The sequence below is a fragment of the Parasteatoda tepidariorum genome, chromosome 3, assembly GCF_043381705.1.
Source record: "Parasteatoda tepidariorum isolate YZ-2023 chromosome 3, CAS_Ptep_4.0, whole genome shotgun sequence".
In the NCBI taxonomy this organism is placed as follows: domain Eukaryota; kingdom Metazoa; phylum Arthropoda; class Arachnida; order Araneae; family Theridiidae; genus Parasteatoda; species Parasteatoda tepidariorum.
In genome coordinates this window covers 73,812,715-73,833,822 of record NC_092206.1, presented here as the reverse complement: position 1 = coordinate 73,833,822, position 21,108 = coordinate 73,812,715, and the positions used below count along the sequence as shown (strand labels likewise).

General features: G+C 28.4%; 1 protein-coding gene across 3 annotated transcripts in view; it reads left to right on the top strand.

Annotated features, from left to right (window-relative positions):
- Nucleotides 1-21,108, top strand: part of LOC107445976 (neurexin-4) — a 40,691-nt gene that overhangs the window by 12,901 nt on the left and 6,682 nt on the right. For all 3 annotated transcript variants that reach the window (XM_043042082.2, XM_043042081.2, XM_043042083.2), the window contains 12 exons: nucleotides 999-1,157; nucleotides 3,658-3,736; nucleotides 3,814-3,951; nucleotides 5,434-5,575; nucleotides 7,658-7,764; nucleotides 9,019-9,144; nucleotides 10,492-10,695; nucleotides 12,271-12,582; nucleotides 14,350-14,520; nucleotides 15,021-15,239; nucleotides 17,395-17,631; nucleotides 19,392-19,565. In XM_043042082.2, the coding sequence (XP_042898016.1) occupies nucleotides 999-1,157; nucleotides 3,658-3,736; nucleotides 3,814-3,951; nucleotides 5,434-5,575; nucleotides 7,658-7,764; nucleotides 9,019-9,144; nucleotides 10,492-10,695; nucleotides 12,271-12,582; nucleotides 14,350-14,520; nucleotides 15,021-15,239; nucleotides 17,395-17,631; nucleotides 19,392-19,565 (2,068 nt within the window). The remainder of the gene's footprint in view (nucleotides 1-998; nucleotides 1,158-3,657; nucleotides 3,737-3,813; nucleotides 3,952-5,433; nucleotides 5,576-7,657; nucleotides 7,765-9,018; nucleotides 9,145-10,491; nucleotides 10,696-12,270; nucleotides 12,583-14,349; nucleotides 14,521-15,020; nucleotides 15,240-17,394; nucleotides 17,632-19,391; nucleotides 19,566-21,108) is intronic.

Below are 21,108 nucleotides of genomic sequence, written 5' to 3'. Positions count from 1 at the left end.
TGTGCCATTCAGTAATCTCTTTTTTAATGGGCTCAATTCATGACAATTCAGTTGTAAATTCACACAGTTTTGTCACTCGCTTTTTCGAGGGTTATTATAAAACATTTCTACATGGTTTCATAAAAACCTGGTATTAATGTTAATATTGCAACATGAAGTTAAAATTCTGTATCTGAGTATCAAATAATTTTTTTTAAGGTGCCAATTCCAGAGTAAATTCGTGTGGTGTTATTTATGTTTTTAAAACTTCAATATTTTCAGTTGTATTACGACCCCTTATTTTTTATTCATCTCCCTTTGAAAGGTTAGATTCGTAATGAATCAAGTATAAATTTGGCTGGTTTTGTCAATAAATTTTTTTTTGGCAGTTAATGCTATGTACTTTTACATGGTTTTTAAAATCCTGATACTATTCGTGTGATAGTAATGCATCACAAGAATTTTAATTTGTAATAATAATAATAGTAATTTGACTATGCATTTCAGTAATCACTTTTTGACTCACTCTGTTTTTAGGGATTTCGTCGTGTATCCATGTGACTTTGACCATACCTTTCTTAACAGCCATTGCTACATATTTCTGTCTTGTTTTTAAAATCAATAAGATGCGAATTTCTGTTTCCTCCCTCAAATTTGTATGATTAATCACACCTCTAGTTAAAATTTAGCTTATTTTATTTTAGTTGCAAGTTGAAAAAGTTGTCCAGTTTTCTTAAGCTTCCAGATTTTAGAAATCTGATATTTTGATCTTACACTGTATATTTTTCAAAGTTTTATATGTTTTGCAAATGAGTGACTTTTGAAAACTTTTTTCTTAAAATAAACTAGAATGTTACTTTCATATTTCTGAGGTACACTTAACATTGTGTAGGTTTATGTATTTCGTTAAGAATTAGTTTTTTTGAAAATAAATTTTTCATCAAGAAGGAATCTGTCTGCAATATAAATCATATTTATTTTTTTGAGATTCCTTATTTTGATTTTTATGTACTTTTTAGTATGAGCAAGTAATTCCTGTTACATTCCTAACATCTGAGGCCCACTTAAAGCTGTCTGGGTATAAGCAGTCCATAATGAATTGCTCATTTGACTTTCGCACATTTACGGATGATGGATTGCTGCTGTATAATAAATTTTCTCAAGAAGGATTTGTTAAGGTAAAACTCCTTATTTTTTAAATTTTAAGGTTAAGAAAAAAGAAAGGAAAAGAAAGAGTATGCTGTTTTTTCAATTCTTTTTTTTTTAGTTGAATTATTTTTAGGTATTTGGAGAAAACTGCTTCTTTGTTGTCATCAACTTCTTTTGTCCTAATTTCCATTAAAATAAAGTGTTTATTTATTTTTTATTTATTTATTTTTTGGTTTGGTGTAATTATTTTTTTATGACTAAAATGTACAATAATTTCCGGTGGACACGCCGCACCGCCGTACAGGCCACACCCACGAAAAACATCGCTAAAAATTTCAATTTTCATCTTAAAGGCCGCACTTTCGTTTTTTTCCTCGATCGATCATCGATTTTTATAAAATATCACATGCATGAAAATACACTTCAAATTAATAATCTTTAAAACATAAACTCTATGCTTAGAAAACAGTTATTGATAAATCTTTTTTTATATATACTTTTATTATAGAAAGAAAAAATTGAGAATGATACTTACTTACAGAAGAATCATGTATAACCAATCAAAATCGTAAGTTGAGAAAGTGTGCTCGATAAAAAATAAACTGATCACAAAATCAAAATAAATCACCATTTTTTAAATTTACTTTTCAAATATTTCTGATCATATATTTATTCAAAACCATCACAATTGTATTCTTCACTGTCAGAACAAAACAAACATTGTAAATCATTATCTAGCTCATTTTCTATGTCATCTTCATCATCTGACATCAAGGAAAGAACATCTTTCATGCTAAAGTGCCTAGCGGTAAGATTAAAGAAAGAGAAGGAAATGTATCAATGGAATTCTGTAGAACAAGTAAGGGGAACAAACTAAAGAGTTTGAAGAGAGCAGTGTAATATGTTAAAATACATACGGCCCCCCTTCCCACGCTAGGTCACCTTATTCCAGGTGCAACCAGGTAGAATAACTATTACATTCACTAGTTACAATAGTAACAGTCAAATGTAACCACACCCTTGAAATGTAGATTCTTCAGTGACCTTCAACCTTCAGTAAAGAAAATGAATAGTTAAAAAGAAAATGAATAGTTAAAAAGAAAATGAAGTGTTAAAAAGAAAGTTAATGATCACAGCAGTCATAGGAGGGGCGGAACTTGCGGAAGGATTCAATGATGTCCAAAATATTTATGACATCGACAGCCCAACATAAATTTAGTGTGAAACACTTCTCTCTCCTCTTCGGAATGTGAAATTTGGAAGGGAGATATAAAATGTTTTGTTCTTTCTCCCCTTAACCCCCTGCTATCATTAGCACAAAACATCTGTTTTTGAATAAATCCAACGTGATTGAAAAATTATCATGTATGGCTTGGGACAAATGAATTTTTTGTATAGGCTGCACATCGAGACAAAAACTTTGAAACACATATAGGCCGTGGCCTATCTACCGGAAATTGCTGTAGTAGAAATTAAATCATTTCTAAATTGTGTTGAATTTTCCACTGCAACTAATTTAGTACCACTTACTTGCTGCTTTTTCAGAACTTGGTAGAAAATTACCTTATAGGTAAAATAATATTAATAAGTACATATTGAAATAAAGTAATAAAACATGAATATGGCTTTGAATGAATATGTCTTTTGTTACAATAATAAACCTGATAAAGTGAAACCCAAGGCTTTTTTTAATGGACTCTAAATTTTGTTATAACTGCTTCAGTGTGTAATTGTATTAAGAGAAAGCCAGCTATTTCAAAACATTCCTTAAAACATTAGCACAAGAAAAACCTTAATATTTAATAGTGCTAATAAAAAATACAGAAAATAGCCATTCTTAAAAGTATAGATTTGTATTTTTAAATAAAGGTAATGCGAAATTTATATCCTGACCATGGACTAACACTAATCAAAACCCCTGATCAATTAAGCCCTGCTTATGTTAAAATACTAATTTAATTTAAAACTGTTTGATTGTTTTCAAAACTTTTTCTAGATCTTTTTAGAGCTTCTTTAGAAAATATTTTGCCCTTATAAAATATATTTTATTTATCATTATCAGAACAGAAGGTAAACAGAATATAAGTTTAAAGATTTATATCAAATTCATGGTATAAAAGTAATCAAGTTTATAAAAATTGAGGTTATCGTTAATATCGGTTTAATAAATAAAAGTTATGATAGTGATATAAATTAAACTATAGTGCTATTTCTCTAATTAATATTTCTGTCTTATGTTCATGATAAATAAAATGCTATTTGTAAATAATATCTGTAGCAGTTGTTATTTGTAATTAGCATAGGTAAACAGAAAATTAGTTTAGAAATAACTTATTCATATTAAATTTATAGTGCAAAGTTACTCAAATTATATTTCAATGTACAATTTAAAGTGCAATTTCATTCTCATTATTAGTATCCTTGGAACTTACTAATGATATCAAGTTGTCATTTTCATTGTACTCTTAAATAGCATTTGCTTAACTTTATTGCAATTGCTTCTCATCTAATTTTTCACTTTTTGCTTAGGTTTTCCTTGACAAAGGTAAAATTAAGATAGAATTACAGAGCGAAAATACACCTAAAGTTGTAACAGAAGCCTCTGAGAGTAAGTAAAAATACAAATGAGGTTTATTTTTTCTCATTTTCTTTTTCTAATTCCTTTGATTTGTATGTTTAATTTAGGATTTTTAAGTGATGGATTGTGGCATAGAGTTATGCTTATTCTACAAACCAACAGAATAGAATTACATGTAGATGATAAACCAAGTGTAACAACTAGGCAGTTTTCAATGCTCACTGGCGATGAATATTTTATAGGAGGTACTATTGTTTAATCTATTTATCTTTACTTATTGTTGTTATAAAACAGACTTTATGATAAATTTTTATGATTTTATTCATTTAAACAACGAAGTGTTCCCTGTCATGTGAAACTAATTAAAATCCCACCCAGAAATGGAACTCAACCATATTTAGCCTGCTTAATTAACAAATACAGTCTTCACTCTTTCGTAAAACTTCCCATTACACCAATCCTTCCATTAGAACGACTTAAACTGCACGATAGGAACTTTTCCTTGACTTAACATGCAATATCTTGAAAAATTTTTTTTACATTAATTAAATTGTGGTTATCAGCTTTCTACATTCTAATCACGATGTAATAGGGAGAGAATCCCCAAAAAATAAGGTCCTGGAAGATTCTCCCGCACTGTGGAATAGAGTGTAGACATCTAGTAACCGTAATTTGTTAGTGGTCAAGAAAACATCTGAGATATTGCATGCTAGGTCACATGGCGGTGATGAAAAGTTAGTAATGTGCAGCATTATGCATAAAGCTTCATTTGATATTCCATGGACGCTATGTTATTTTCCAGTCCATTAGAATGTTGACCCTGAACTGCTTGTTTTATTTAGAAAGTTTCAAAAAAATTATTTAAACCATTATTTCCTGTGATGTTACTACACAATAAATGTAAAATACCTACAATAAATTTATCAATCATATTGTCTATGTTTGAAAATTGTATTTACTCTTTTTGTTAAATATCAGTCTCCCCATGTGGTTTATTATTGAAATCATGTAGTTTTCACTATTATCTTGACTTATGTTATTTGTAAAAAATGGTTGCCTTGAACCAGAATATTATTTTTATTGAATTTTTCACCTATGAAGTATTATTTTTTTAAGGGTACTTTTGCGTTTAACTTAAAAATTAAACTTAGAAAAAAAGTTGTGTAGTACCAAATTTTTTTAGTTGCCAAATTCTTATTGAAGTATAGCATTGCTTTGTTAAAATTAATAAAGTATTTTTCTGTGTCTGCAAGTTAATGTTTACTGAATTTTTGTGTTCTCACAATGTAATGATCTCACTTTATAACGTTTGTTTTTGCCTGCATCGCAAGAGTTGTTTTATCGAGTGTCATACATTTATACAGCTTTAACATTTTATACATGATTTTAATGTTAATTGAGTGACTGAAAACACTTTATTTATTATTAATTTTTAATTTAAAGAGTTTGTAGGAAAATGAAACTGTTTTAAATTATGTTATAAAATCTGATTTTATAATTAAATTAAATTTAGCATTTAAATTTCCCTCTTAAAAATAAAATATTTGTTTATTTAAATAAAAGTACTAGCTTAAGCTTTAAAATTTGTTATTATAATTCTAATAGAGCTTTTTTTTAGTAATTTCCAATTTTAATATTAAAAACCTTATATGTTTTAAAGATTATCATGTATGAGGTTTTTATTGAGATAAAAATTCATTATTTATAAATGTGAAAATTTGTTTCAGGTGGTGTTTATGGGAATCGTGGCTTTATCGGTTGTATGAGATACATCCATATTGAAGGTCATTATATACGAGTTACGTCTTTACCTAGTCACCGTTATTCAGCTGAAGGAGTTGTTTTTGATGCTTGTCAAATGACTGATCGGTAATACTTCTTTATATTCTTCTTTCTATTCGAAACTTCATTAGATTTTTTCTATTTATTTAAATAATGTTTGATTTATGTATACATATATATTTATAATTAATTTTATAATGGTAATGAATAATTTCATATTCGTTAAATTTTTAACTTTTAGTTTAAGTGAGAATTATTGCAGCCCCAAGTGTTTTAATTTAATTTATTTTTGTTAAACTGTGTGCATCGTTGACAAGGTATCCCAATAAAGAAGCATTATGACTTAAAAGTATATTTAATAAACCAACAAAAACACATATGTGTAACAAAATAACATGCTAGCAATTAGGTAACAGAAGATTAGCTACAAACATCAATTAATAAAGTCTTTATATAATCTCTGAATCGGTGAGGCAGCGCCGCTGTTTCTTAACTAAAGAGTGTCGTCATTCAATTGTTAATAATGACGTAGAGTGACGTCGGCTGACATCACAAAAATTTTGATCAAAAGACTTTTTAGGCTTTATTATTATTTTTTATTTTATATCTTTAGACATATTAGTTTTCAGATTATTTTTAGGTTTTTAACTTTTAGATCAACTTAGAATTATTGCAGCCCCATGTGTATTTATTTCATGTATTTTGGTCATAAATTTTTTTACACTTTATTTTGACTTATTAGATTATAAATCTTTTTAAAACCTAAGCCTTTTTTTTATAAAAAAAAAATTAAAAAGGAAAACAAAAACAAAAAATTTTTTTCTTTTTTTTTTCTAATTTTTTTTTGTTTGTTCATTTTCTCCTCAAATGTATATACAGGATTGGAGTGTCTTTTCATCAAAATTTCTGAAGAAATAAATTTCCTTATACCTTTGTACAGTTAGTAAGAGAAATTGGCTTTAAAGCATTTGCATTTTACGGACATAGCATTTAAAAATTAAATGGAAGCTAAATATGAGAGCACAGTTTTTTTTTTTAATTGTGTTATTTTTACTTAGGTATGTTCAGTTCGTTAATGTATTTAGTGTTTAAAAAATAAAATTATTTGTACAAAGTAATAGAATATTTGATAGAATTATGCAAAAGTTTATAATTATATTATTATTATTGTTTGTATAATATATACAATGAAAAATTCTTAAATATTCTTTAAGAAAATTCTGTTTCAGTGTGCTAGTGTCTGTTTATTATCACAATAAGAAAGAAAAATATTAATATTATTTGAACAGCGATAAAAAAATTTGTTAAGCACTGGATTTTAACCTCAAGATCCTTTAACTGTCATTATTTGTCAGGTTTTGCTTGTGGTAAATAATGACAAGCCACGTTTTCTTTTTCCTTTCAAAAGTGGTATTTTTGTATAAAATTGTTCCTGAGCATTGCTTTCATATAGATACTGTAGAAGCTTTAAGAATTTTGACTCGATAATTGCACAATACACACAAACGTCTTATTGCCTACTTTCCATCTAACATGAGAATTCCTCCCAATTGATAGTCTTTGGTTGTGTGCTGCTGTGGAAACAAGTAAAATAATTTCTAATGGGGAAAAATTAAAGAAGTAGCATAACTTGCCCAACCCTTACTAAGTGAATCTACTAGTTCCACAGCACTATCCAAAGTAACTTATATTCAAACCCACCGTAACTATCAGCATGGTAGTTTGATAACTGAAGGAAATAATGCAGGGCAGAACATGGAAAACGTTCTTTTTGCTGAAAAATGCACTCCGGACCAATTTAAAACTGGCCTATCATCACATTGTTCCAAACCCTTCAACTGTACTGAATTTTTCTGTTGTACAATGTTTCCTCATGGAATAACTGAGAAAAACTTATTTGCTGTGTGGGTAAGCTAAATTCACTCTAAACCGAGTTCGTGATTGACATTAAAGGAATTTGAATTAAAATTCTTATAATTTGAGAAAGTGAATCATTACTTTGGGTGACATAAAATGTAGAAAAAGAAATTTTGATTGAAACTTAAATTTAATGAGAGTGTATCCTTCATTTTGGTCTTTTTAGTGTATCTCTATAATGTCAACTTTACTTATTCATGCTCAACATTCTCTGCATTATCTATCTTTCTTTATCTATTTTTTTTTATGCAGTTGTAATCCGAATCCATGTGAGCATGGCGGCATCTGCCATCAAAATTCTGAAGAGTTCAAGTGTGCTTGTGAAAATACAGGATATTCTGGAGCTGTCTGTCACATTCGTGAGTATTATGCATCGATATTTTATTTGCATATACTTTTATAGTAAAACCGGACATTCATGGGACCGAAAAATTGCCAGTTTATGAGAGTTGTCCGTTTACGAGAAGGGTTCCCTAATAATGAAGTTTAACACTGTTAATTGTTTTTAGAATATTTACAAAGATGTAGAAATAATTAAATAGTTTACTATAACTATCTACCAGGTTGTTTATTTAAACTTTAGAAAGATAAAAAAGATTATCTAAAGAAGTTTGATATAAATACATAATTCTAGATGTAGCTACAGATAAATGAATATAATTTACTTATTAGCATCGATAGTTAAGTCAGGCATATGATACTGAATAGGAGCTTTTAGTCCTCAATCGGTTTCAATTATTAGGTTTACATCCCCTTACAGCTACCTATCATTTGAGAGGGAACATGGTTAATACCTTCTTGAAAGTAAGCAAACCTCTCATGATTCCACAGTTACGTCATGAGGACCTATGGAGTTGATTATTCACTATTGATCAGCTATCAAGTGTCTGAATAAGTGTTTCATTTACATGAACACATCAAAGATTATATTTCTGTTCTCTTATTTACTCCAGCTGTGTTAAATACAGTCTTCAAATTGATAAGAAAAATAAAGAAATTTTCAATGGGGAAGAAGCATTGAGAGCATTTAAGTCATTTCAACTTGAGGGGTCTCATAACCTGTGTGGTCCAGATGAAAAGATCAAGGGATGCTGCTGTTTGAATCTTTTTTGGAAAGCAGTATCATTTTCTCTCCTTTCTTTACAACGATAAGGCAAGGTGACAGATGAAAGATTGATTCTTCAGTAGTGAAATAGCTTAACAATATTTTTAGTCATGGACAAGGCAAAAAATTTACGTGTTTTGAAAATAGCGAAAAGTTGCATTTTTTCCCCTTGCAATTTAAAGCAGAAATAATTTTTTTTTTCAAATTTTGAAAAAATAGAGTCCGGTTTGAAGAAATAAAAAATATAACGTTTCAGGTCCAAAATGACTGTCCGTGTCCGGTTACGGGAGTGTCCGCCTTGCGGAGAATGTACATAATTGTTTATTCATAGGAGATCACTTGGGTTTTAAAAATATATCTGTATTGAGAGGTGTCTGTTTTGCAGGGGTGTCCATAACAGGAGGTTTCACTGTATGCTGATATTTTATTTACTTATACTTACTTTTGTACAACTTCGTGATACTAAACGATGCATTCAATTCAATTATACAATGTTTATCTCTTTTAGCTATTCATTCACTTTCATGCGAAGCTTATAAACTTACACATCCAAAGACCAGGGACCTGAGTATAAACATTGATATTGATGGTAGTGGACCCTTGGGTTCGTTCCCTGTAACATGTGAATTCCCTTGTAAGTATTTAAACCTCACCTATTAAATTATTCATTTATTTACTAATGCTAAAATATGATTATTGAGCTAGTATTTAAAACCTTGTCAGAATGGGTTTTTGGAACACCTTAGATAAGTTTTCGGATAAAATTTTTAGATCAATGCCCAGGCTCATCTGAAGTATATCACAAATCTCCCTGAAACAGTTTGCACATACTGCATTCGTGGCTAAATGACTTTTAAGTGAATACTATAGAAGTTTTTAAAAATGCAAAACTTGAAGCACTATGCATTGCATAGTATAGTTCATTTCACATATCATTAAATTTAACTATTAAGTATGGCAACATATATCAGGAGCAGATCTATATTAATGTTTTGAAATAGTTTTTAAATAAAAATATTTTAGAACACAAAAATATGCATTAAGGTATTTATTATTTACTGGGAAAAAATGAAAATGTGAGGGCATTAGAATATATCAAAATCAGATGCAAAAACAGATCAAAATTAGTTTGTTTTAGAGATAGTGAAGTTAATGTGGTATATGGAAGATTGAAGTTTACAGATTAGGTGTTATATAGATCGTCTACTGTAAGTAGTTCAGCGATAACATTTGTTGACTAATAGGGGCGGGGGGGGGGGANGGGGATAGACACAATATGTAGTTTATTATTTTTTTCAATATTATTTTGTGGCAGTCACATCTGTCATATATATATATAGTTTTTTTTTTTTAAACTATGCATTCTGCTATTTTATTAACTTTAAGAGTTCATTGTAATCATTTGTCCTCTTTTAATATTATTTTGATATGTTTTTTTCCATTGTTTCTGTCATTCTTTAGAAAATTTCATGTTCATACTTTTGATAGACTGTTGATGGAGGAAAATACTCTTTTTGCAATCTGTGTTAACAACTGTTCACTTATAAATTAGAATGCTAAATAATCGCTTGACACTAATTTTTATTTTAGGCTATTATTTATTTTATAAAAAACTGTTAACACAGATAGTGTTGACTATTTTCAGTGGTTGCTTTTTTAGTGATGTAGTTTATGAGTATAGTTGATTTACTCTAAGGTTCATAGACTTCATTACTCTATTAATGTTTCGAGTAATACTACATTGTTATTTTAACTGTTCTATTAAAATAAGATTGTATATGTTTTAACTGTTCTTTTAAATTATAAACAATCAAAGAATTTAACAGCTTCATGTCCAATTACACGAAACTGTCAAATAATTAACATTTTATATTTTAACAATTTCTTTAAGAATTGATTATTTGTTTTTATTTCTTTGAATGCCCAGTTTCTTATAAAAGCTAAATTTTTTGCAAAGCATAACAAAACTTTAATTTTATAGTTGAAGGTCCAGCTGTCACAATATTGCATCATAAGAATGAAAGACCAACCGATGTAAAGGGATTTAATAAACCTGGCAGCTATATTCAGAATATAATTTATAATGCTGAAATGGAACAGATTGTTCAACTTGTTAATCGATCTTACAACTGTCACCAAAAGTTACGTTATGAATGCTACAAAACTCGTCTTTTTAGCTCGCCAGGTAATTTCCTTTTCTTTTTAAAATGTTTAATTTGTTATGCTAGTTTAATTTTGAAATTGTTGCACTCAAATTTATATTTTAGTTTTTCACTTTAATGTACATTTTTAAAATGTTTGGAGAATTTATTCAATACTGTGAATATGACATGTATAAATAAGCTTTTGTAATGAGGTAATAAGCATTATAATATAAATTATGAAACATTGCTGAATGTTATATTTCTAAGTATTTAAAATATCATATGGTCTATTCAGCCTATATATATGCTAATTTTAAATCAGTTCCACAAGTCAAGCATTAATAACATTTAATACTTTTAATCATTGAGTTTATGAATCTAGTATTTTTAAAGCATTTATAAGCATAATCAGATTAGCTCAATTATGTTATTCTGATCTTGTTTTGAATGACCTACTGAAATATAAATTACTGTGTTTGATTTTTTACAAATTATTCAGCTTTAATTAAAAATTATTTTAAATTTATAGTTATGAAAGACTATATTATTTTAAAGTGTTTGGATTGATAAAAATTTATCAAGATATTTGTTTGTCATCCGATTTTCTTCTTTTCTCGTTAAATTTTTCCTCCCTTTTTTCTATAGAATACTGTAAGGAGCAATTTCTAAAACTTAAACTGTGTTCTACTTTGTAAAGCTTCAGAACAGCCTTTGTTTACAAGAAATGGGATGCAGGGCTCGTTTACTGTAAAAAGGTTTCGAGTTTAGACTCATAAAATTTTCATGAATCTTTTTACTACTTTCTATCAAATGTTCGATACAGTTATTAAGTTTAAGAAATGTAAAATGTATTCATTAATTGTAATAAAAAGTTTTAAAGACTAATTTCCTTTTTTAAACATCAAAGGCCCAAGTGATAATACTGCAAAATTCGACTTTTATCGGATGTATATCTTGATCTCAGGCTCTAAATAATCCTTGCTTGGGTGGGTCTGAATGTAAAATTTTACGGGCGTAGGCTGTCTCTGTCAGGGAAAATCTGGAATTGCAAAGGAAAGTTGCATTTTTTCACAAAAACTTGGATTATTCCTACAGCATACCTGTAAAATAACCATTATTAGAATTGTCAGTAACAGTTAATTAGCTATTGAAATTCTAGTTAAAAAATTCTAACATTTCAATTATTCATTGAAAAAATTCCACATTTCAGTAATTTTATGATATCCTCTTCTAAAGTCTTTTTTTACTTTCAAAATATTATGTTCAATAGTAAAAAAAAAAAATCATGTTTTTTCTGATGAAATTTGCATTGTATAGATAAAGTATTGTCTGGTATAATTTTGAAATTCACCTAAAATACCTAGAAAAATCAGGGAATTTTATTATTTTTATTAAGTGAAAACCCTGTTTAATTCTGTCTGAGAATCGTTAGAAGATTTCTGGTTACTTGCATAAAAAGCTTTAAATTTTATCCCTGTGGCAGAATTTTTTCAGGCTTTCTTTGACAAAACTCTCTAGCACTAATATCTTCCTGCAAGATATCTTTTTTTGTAAGCTGTGAATTAATTCACTTCTTTTTTAAGTTTTTTTTCTCATTTTCTGTGTTTTGTTTTTAGCTGAACCAGCTCCTTTTGAACCTTTTTCTTGGTGGGTTAGTCGCAATAACCGTCAAATGGATTATTGGGGTGGCTCTTTACCAGGATCAAGAAAATGTAACTGCGGCTTATATGGTACGTGCAAGGATCCAACTAAGTGGTGTAACTGTGATTCTGACAATCTTGAAAGAGATAAATGGTTGGTTGATGAAGGTGATTTGACTCAAAAAGAATTTTTGCCTGTTAGGCAATTACGATTTGGTGACACAGGAACTACTATGGATGACAAGAAAGGGCGATATTCTTTGGGGCCTCTAAAATGTGAAGGCGACAGTAAGTTATTTTTTCTTTTAATTAATATGCATATTTGTTTAATAAAACTGACTAATCATACTTGGAAATTTAATAATGACATTAAAACTGCTGTTATATTTTTAAAAAAATAGTTTATAAATTATTTTTTTCTCATATTTAAAATTTTATATTTCTTTTAAAAAGACAGGAGTGATGTGTGCATTGCTAAAAATTGCTCCTTAGCATTACCTAGTGGTGCTAATTTGGTCCAAGGCTGGTATTGTGCTAGTTTGGCTTAATACCTGTTTTCTGCTCTGCTATTAAACATTGTACTTTAGTTTTTCTTTAAATTGTACTTTAAAGCCTAGTTTTTTGTTGTTATACTTTTAGTCCAAGTTGTGCATCTTTGTTCAAAATACAGGGATGAGTTTTTTCTCCTTTTTGGCGAAATTCCTTTTGTTTCTTCAAATCAATAAAAAGATAAATTCTGCATTTTCATAGAAAATCCCACTTTTTGGAATTCCTCAATGAAATATTTGTTTTTTTAACTTTTTCTCTTACCTATGTAATTTGGATTTAGAAGCATACGCTACAGTTTGTATTCTCATGTTTTAAAACCACACATCATGATTCATATTTATATAATTTAGATCACACTTATGATTGGTATTCACTCGATTTAAATCACAAATCTCTATTTCAAACTGCACATTGCAATTCATATTCACGTGATGTAAAATTAAGAATCACTATTCATAATCACATGCTTTAATCTTACATCTGGATTCATATTCAAGCAATTCCAGAATTGAGATTCTTATTCACACAATTATAAAAAATCTTGCATCAATATTTTATTTTTAAAACGTGGATTATATTACATGGATATTGACTTCATGCACACTTTTTTCTTTCTTAAATTTCGGGTATTATTTCAATTATTTAAAATGTGATTTGTATAAACTTTTTTTAGATATTCATTTTCTGCTTTTTTAGTTATTTACCAAACTTATCCCTGAAAAAAACTCCCGATTTCTCCACAGAACTAATTTTTGTTTCAGTTAACAAACTTAAGTCAAGTTAGGTCGTTTTTTAATTACTTATGCTGTATTTTGAAATCACACTTACTAGTAAATTATTTTGTTGCTTTATTTTCATGTAGGAGAGGAATACTTTAAAAAAACTTTTTTTAAAATTTATTATATCTTTAAAATATCTGGTAATCGGTAAATTTGTTACTATTTTCTGAATGATTTGATAAGGTGTGATGTAGTTTAGTTTTGACAATATTAACAAATAAGCTAGAAGTCATATAACTTGTGGATAATTAATAACTTATTGAATTAATTTTTTCAAAATAGTGAACAAAACACCTGTTTGTGTGATTTTTGTTACTGAAAAGTAGGAAAAATTAAATAAAAATCATAATTTTCATTGATTATTGCAGTATTATTTAGGGAATATTTTACCATTATAATTTACCAATTATTGAAAAAACTAAGACTGTACTATTTGAACTGTCGAATAAATGGAGCTTCTTTAAAAAGCTTTACAAACTAGTTTTTAGCTAGCCTAACTTGTGACTAAATCTAATGAAGTGGTAGCCTTTCCTTTAAAATAAAATTGAATTGACCTTGATTTTTTCTCTAATATATTTTGATTTGATCATTTAAGAATCTTTGTAAATTATTCATTAGCTTACTCTTATACTAATTGAATACTTACTTTTATATTCTTCTACTCATGAAAGCTCTTTTCTTTTTTTGCATTATAACATACCAAAAACTCACATATTTTATATTTTAGATCTATTTGACAACACTGTCACATTTTATTATGAAGATGCCACAATAGATCTTCCCACTTTTGATATGGGGCACTCCGGAGATATATATTTTCAATTCAAAACAACTGCTCAGAATGGTGTGTTAGTTAGTAGTAGAGGACCAACGGATTATATAAAAATAATGCTAATAGGTGTGTATTGTATTTATCAAATATTATCTTTTTTGTGTGGTTATTTTGATGAATGTGCCTTGATTTTTATTTATTTATTTATTTTTAGAATTAAGCAGTCAAGCAAGAAATGTAAACATAAATATTTAAATTGGGCCTAGTGTAATTGTTGCAATTTCAAGATTAAGCTTAACTTGAATATAGCGAGAGAATTTTTATTTCTTTAAAATGCAAATATTTTTCCAATTATATTGTTCTGATAAATGTTTTTGATTTTCAATTCAAAATGGCTTTATTGTCTGGNATGCTTAATCTAAATCAAATTAATATGTTCTTGTACTTTGCTAAATCAATTGTAATTTTAAAATTGCCTTTTTATTGTTTTGCAATTAGTTTAATTATTAAGTTATTATTTCTCATAATGTTATTCATATCATATAACATCTCATGATAAGTTATTATTTATTCATATCATAATTCTTATAAGTTATTGCATTTCATGATTATTTTATTTATTACAGAGGGAGACCAAATTCAGTTTCAGTATCAAGGTGGAAATGGCCCACTTGGTGTGAGTGCTGAAACTTCATACAAATTGAATGACAATAATTGGCATTCGGTCTTGGTTGAGCGTAATAGAAAAGAGGCGCGTGTTGTTATAGATGGCAGTTTGAGTGCTGAAGTAAAAGAAAGATCAGGACCAGTTCGTGCTTTGTATCTCACTAGCAAGCTTGTTATTGGTACGTACTAACTCTTCGGATTTTGTTAACTAACTTACGTGAAGCAAAAGAGACAAAGAAAATATGAAAAAAATAATGGTTTTCCTTTTAATTTTTGTAATATTGATTTTGCAATTAAGAAAATGGTTGAGAATTATTACCTTTTTCATTTTATTAAGCAAAATCCAAGTCATGTTTCCCCAGTGAAGCTTTTCTATTAATGATGTCACTACTTTCTTAACTTCTGCCCTTTTTCTCCTTATACTTACTGTGCTGGTTAGGGGGTGTTGTTTTTGTTTATTTTATTTTAGTTGTGTTATCTAGTTATTGGATTTTTATTTTAAGCAAGCTTTTGTTCATAATATTCTTATGTATTTGTCTTGTTTTTATTCTTCTGTATTTGCTTTATGTATTTTATATTGTATTATATTCTTTTCATGGACTTTGGTAAAACCTTTGGGGTACAGAGAGAGCAATTTTAGACTTTTGTTGTGCTCTCTCGATGGAAAAGGTTTTGCTTTTATGACTTCCGGAGCTGGTACCCCCTGAAGACGTCAGCTTTGGTTGTCATATTTTGTCCATTTTTTTTCTTCACATTTTCATTGTCTCTTTTGTTTCAATTCCATTCAGATTCACTGCTACTTAGCGCATTTTTCCATTGGAAGTATTATTAATTTTAATTGCTTTTAAATTTTTGAATTATTTGCCTAACTTATGTGAATTTATAGTTGTGCTTTTTTCGAAAAAAGTGTTTGTATCATAACTGTCTATTATATAATTTAGTTTAAGTGCTGTCTCTCATAAGATAGAAATTACAAATTATTTTATTATTTAATTGGGATAATATTGCATATTATTTTATGAAAAGTATAATTTTAAAAAAAGTGTTAGTTGCGTATGAAAATTAATCTTTTGTTTTCATTATTTTTTTTGTTAAATATTTATTTGTAAAAATGTGATTAAAAGCAGTTTCATGTTCTGAAATCGTAATATTATTGGATGTACTATAGCTCTTAATGATATTTTTTGTTAAAGAAGATTGATTCAGAATAGCAGAGCTAGATATGAATTGGCTTATCAGATACACTTAACACAGGGATAGGCAACATTAACAATGCAGTTTATCATTAATCACCAATTCATTGGTCATCTCACTCTTGATGGTCATCAATCTCTTAATCAATTGCCAGTCTTATCGATTGATTAAACATGTAGATCTTAGTTGTGCTACGAATTCTTACTGTATAAAATAATTAATGAAAGAAAATAAAAAAAATTGAATTTGGTTTTAAAATGTGTTTTTGAAAGAAAAAAAAAATAATAATAGTAATTAGAATAATAATGTATCTGTTTATTCCATTCTAATGATTTTGGCTTGCCACAGGCGACTAAAATGCAACTATTTGCAATTATTTTTGGCATGAGGCGACTAAGGCAACTTTTTCTGACTGAAAAGGCTAAAAAAGCAATTATTTTCAGGAAAAGGAGACTATTAGGAGACTTTTCTGTTCTCCTAGCAATTTTTTTAAGCATAAATTGGGTGGAAAATAAAATCTGTACCCCACAAGCTAGTTTCTGAACACACTGAACTTTTTTTTCTTCTTAAAAAATAAAAAAAGTTGAAAATTTTGATTTGCAAATTTGAGTCTTCACTTTTTAATTCAGTCAATCGGCACAGACTCCATTGTAAGTCTATTTCATTTCGCGGTCGCATTTTCAATGATTATTGCTACGAAATTCCGCATGATTACAAAAGAAAAGTTTTTAATACAGTATTGTGATGCGTAAATTTCGAATTTGAGTAATCACATTTCATATATATATATAAACATTTATGTTTATATAAAAATTATCATACTTGCCACCAACTTGACTGAATGGATCATGGTATATGACAATGTCATTAACAAAATTTTTGTCTTATTTTTGATGAATTTTTGTTCTTATTTAGGCAACTATTCTCCTAGTTTTTGGCTACTATTTTCATGTTTTACGCTACTAAAAGCAACTATTTTGTTCATTTTTTTCTGTGCCAACCCTGAATTTAACATTATTTTTAAATTCCTACTTAATGAGTATCATACTGTTAAATTAGTTGAATGTTTCTAGTAACTTTTAATTATGTTTTTAGTAACTCTTAAATAAATGTTTGTAATGATGCAAATCTTTTATAAAGGTGCCACTGTAGACTACAGGGAGGGTTTCGTTGGTTGCTTACGAGCCTTAATGTTGAATGGCATTATTGTTGATCTGCAGCGCATGGCATCCGATTATAGTTATGGCATTGGTAATGGATGTTTTGGTAAATGCCAAAGTAGCCCTTGTCTGAACAACGGAACATGCATTGAAGGCTATTCAAGCTATATTTGTGATTGCCAGTGGACTGGATTCAAAGGACCTATCTGTGCTGATGGTAAATATTTATTTCATTTTAATCATGAGCATAAATATTATTTTGGATAAGAATGGTTTAATTTAATTTTATATTTTATTTATTTCTCAGAATTCTATTATTGGAAATAAGAAGTGTTTCTAAATATTTGTGATCATTTGTCTAAATGGATGTTTTGGTAAAGATTTAAAAGTAACTGTTTTTTTTTTAAATTAAAATAAAGAATGTTTTGTTTAAAAATTATAATTTGTTATTATAATCAATTGCAAAACTGAAATAATTACAGAAACTTTTTCATGATAAAATAATAGAGAGACACTAGTTCAATCAAATAATATTTTAAATATAAAGAATGAGTCATTCATACTCATGGATTTAAAGATTTGAAACAAAAGATTTTATTAATAAATTATAAAACTTGTGTTAGTTTTATTTGAGAAAATATAATGAAATTATTTATCTGTTATTACTGAATGAAATTTTACTTTAAATCGAAATTAAGTTGCTTTCTAGAAGATGTGATATTCTTTTCACATTTTGAGTTTGAAATTAAAGCACATACAGAAATGTAACACTTTGATTTGTGTTTTTCTCAAAGAAGTGGTACAGTGATTTATTTTGTGCTGTATAATGATTGGTTTGCTTTTTACATGAAACACCAAGCTAAAATGTTCAAACTTTCTTTGAACACAAACAACCGCTAACAAATACTTTGTTCTGTCTGTTCTTCGTTTGTTCCATCATGTTTTTCTTGATTCCATCATGTGATTATTATTATTTTTGCCAAAAATTATTATTTATTGTTTGGATAGACAAATATCGCAGACATTACTCTTAGATCTTGTAAAACAAATTTTAAGAAATAGCCGGAAATTTTTGTTTTACGCAACAAGCTTAATAATCTTTATGAAACCATAAAAATTGTATGGCTTTGTAAATTGAATTTTTCCAATTTTTTACTAATTTTTCTTCAATGTCTCATTTGTTTAATTCCTCTTGGTTTCTTTGCTGCTAAGCGCATTTTTCCATTTGAATGTTTTAACCTTTTTAATCTTATTTAATTTTTTTATTTTTGCATTAATATTTTGATTTCTTTTCATAATTTGTAAATTGAACTTTTTTTAAAAAAAAACTATTTAGTTTTAAATTTAGTCATAAAATTTGCATATTTTCACTGTAATGTCTTAATATTTTTCCCCAATACCTTATATGTGTGAATAATCAAATTTAAGTGTGTCTAAGTAGCTTTTTAGCAGCATGTAGGTTTCCAACCATCTTTTATTTTGTGTGTTTACATATAACAGAAGCTGACTTTGATACCTAAAGATCACAATGCAATCTAATTATTTTATTAACTGAGTTAGTATGGAGTTTTCTTTAAACCTAAAACATTTGTGTTTGAATTTTTACTAAAATATTTAATAAATAAAGAAATATATATTATTTTATCTGTTCTACTTTTCTTTTTTTTCCTTCTACATATTAACTTTTATCTTGTTTTATTAAGTTCAATAAATTTTATTAATTGAGAATCGATAATTTTGATAGCAACTTAGTACGCTAGTTTATTTTTTAAAATCTTAATACAGGACAGGAGATATGTTGACCTGATACATGATCTGTATAATTTTAAGTTCTATGATATATTTGTTGCACTTTACTTATTATAGCTGTGAACATTTTTGTTGATTTAAATTCGTAATCTTTTTCTCATTAACTAATTTATAACTCCCTGGAAGCTTTTTTCTCATTATATTATACCTTTACTCTTTATATTTCAGAAATTGGTGTCAATTTACGCTCAGATTACTATATCCGATACAATTTTGACAATAGGATTTCCACCTTGGAAGAATATATACGTGTTGGTTTCACCACAACTGATAAAACAGGAATGATTGTTGGTGTTTCCTCGTTTAGTGGAGAATATCTTAATTTGATGATGTCAACAAGTGGTAAATATATATATTTTTTATACAATCCAAGTAGAAAATTAAATTATATATTTCTTTGCTTTCTTATAAAATGAATACTAGAAAAGCAGATACATAATTTGAATTCCAGGGTCTGAATATTGCTTAGGCTAGCAGTGTCTGGGACCTAATGCACAGGCACCCTACGTTTTATGATAATTTAATCTTTGGATCGATTTTGTGTGACTAATAATATAGTTTTATAGAATATCGCAGGGCTCGAAAAACTCAGAAATTTTACCCGTCCCTGAGGACGGCTTGTCCAATAATGTACCCGTCCTCCTTTGAAACTAACCCGTAGCTTCTAAATAAATAAAATATAATTTCTCTTATTTATAACAAACATTTATATAAATTGCACAATGAATTAGTAGTTACTAGAATTACAAATACTACGATTATGTAAAAGAAATACTAGGTTACTAATAGTAACCTATTATTTCTTTTATGAAATAATTTAAATGACAAAGATCAAGTTATCTGGAATGTCATATTATCCGAGGGTACTGTGTTTTTTAAATTAATCAAATATGACGTTTGCCAGTTCCACAATCAAGCAAATGATTTACAGAGGTTTCTGCACAGAAATCAGAAAGGAATTTTCCATTTAGGTATATATGTTCATAATTGCGTTTAACGCTTCTTGTTCAAGTGTAATGTGTCTTTGTCGAAATGTGTCTGTTTGCAAGATCGTTGCTGAAAAGTCCCTTTCAACCACTGCAGTACTCCCAGACAGAGAAAACATCAATTCCACCATACGCAGTATGTTGCTGTTTTTCTGGATTAGAGGGTCATTTTAGAAGAGAGGAGCTAGACTCTTGTAAGATAGCAAAAACTGAAAATGTATCACGAGCATTAACGGGAAAAGGGCCGTCCGCGCGGACGTGGGATTCGAAAAATTTGTTGTCTGCGGGGAATTTTTGACCTCCGAGGACGGGGTTTTTTTTGAGCCCTGGAATATCGTAAACGTTATTGAATCATTATTGAACAAAAAGAAGGAATGACTAAACAGAAAACAATGGAATTAAATATGCATTATTTTACTTTATAATTGGCATCATGGCTTTGATTGGTCATTGAACTGTATTAAAGAAATTTTTTTTATGTTGAACTTTTTTATGAATTACACTGGGGAACAAGTTTTTTGTTGTATTTATGCAAATGCTTGATCTTGCCTAGTTCGGATTTGCGGATATCAAATCTGACATTAGTTTTGCTCTTAAAGCAACACATTTTTTTAAAAATGACATTTTTAGTCTAATTTATTGTTGAAATGTAAAGGTTTAAAAGTCTTATATTGTACCCAAGATCGCGTAAATGTTGTGATAAATTTCTAGGATAGTTGGGATTAAAACTGCACATAGGAACCCATGCCCAGTAATTTTGTCATACATGGCTGGAAGTGCTTCTCAATTTTGACCTGTTCAGAAAAACACGAAGAAACAGTTCATAATAGGGAAGCGCTCCTGGTGGTGTATGCCAACATTTCTGCGCATGGGTTCCTATACTGTTTTAATCTTGATGA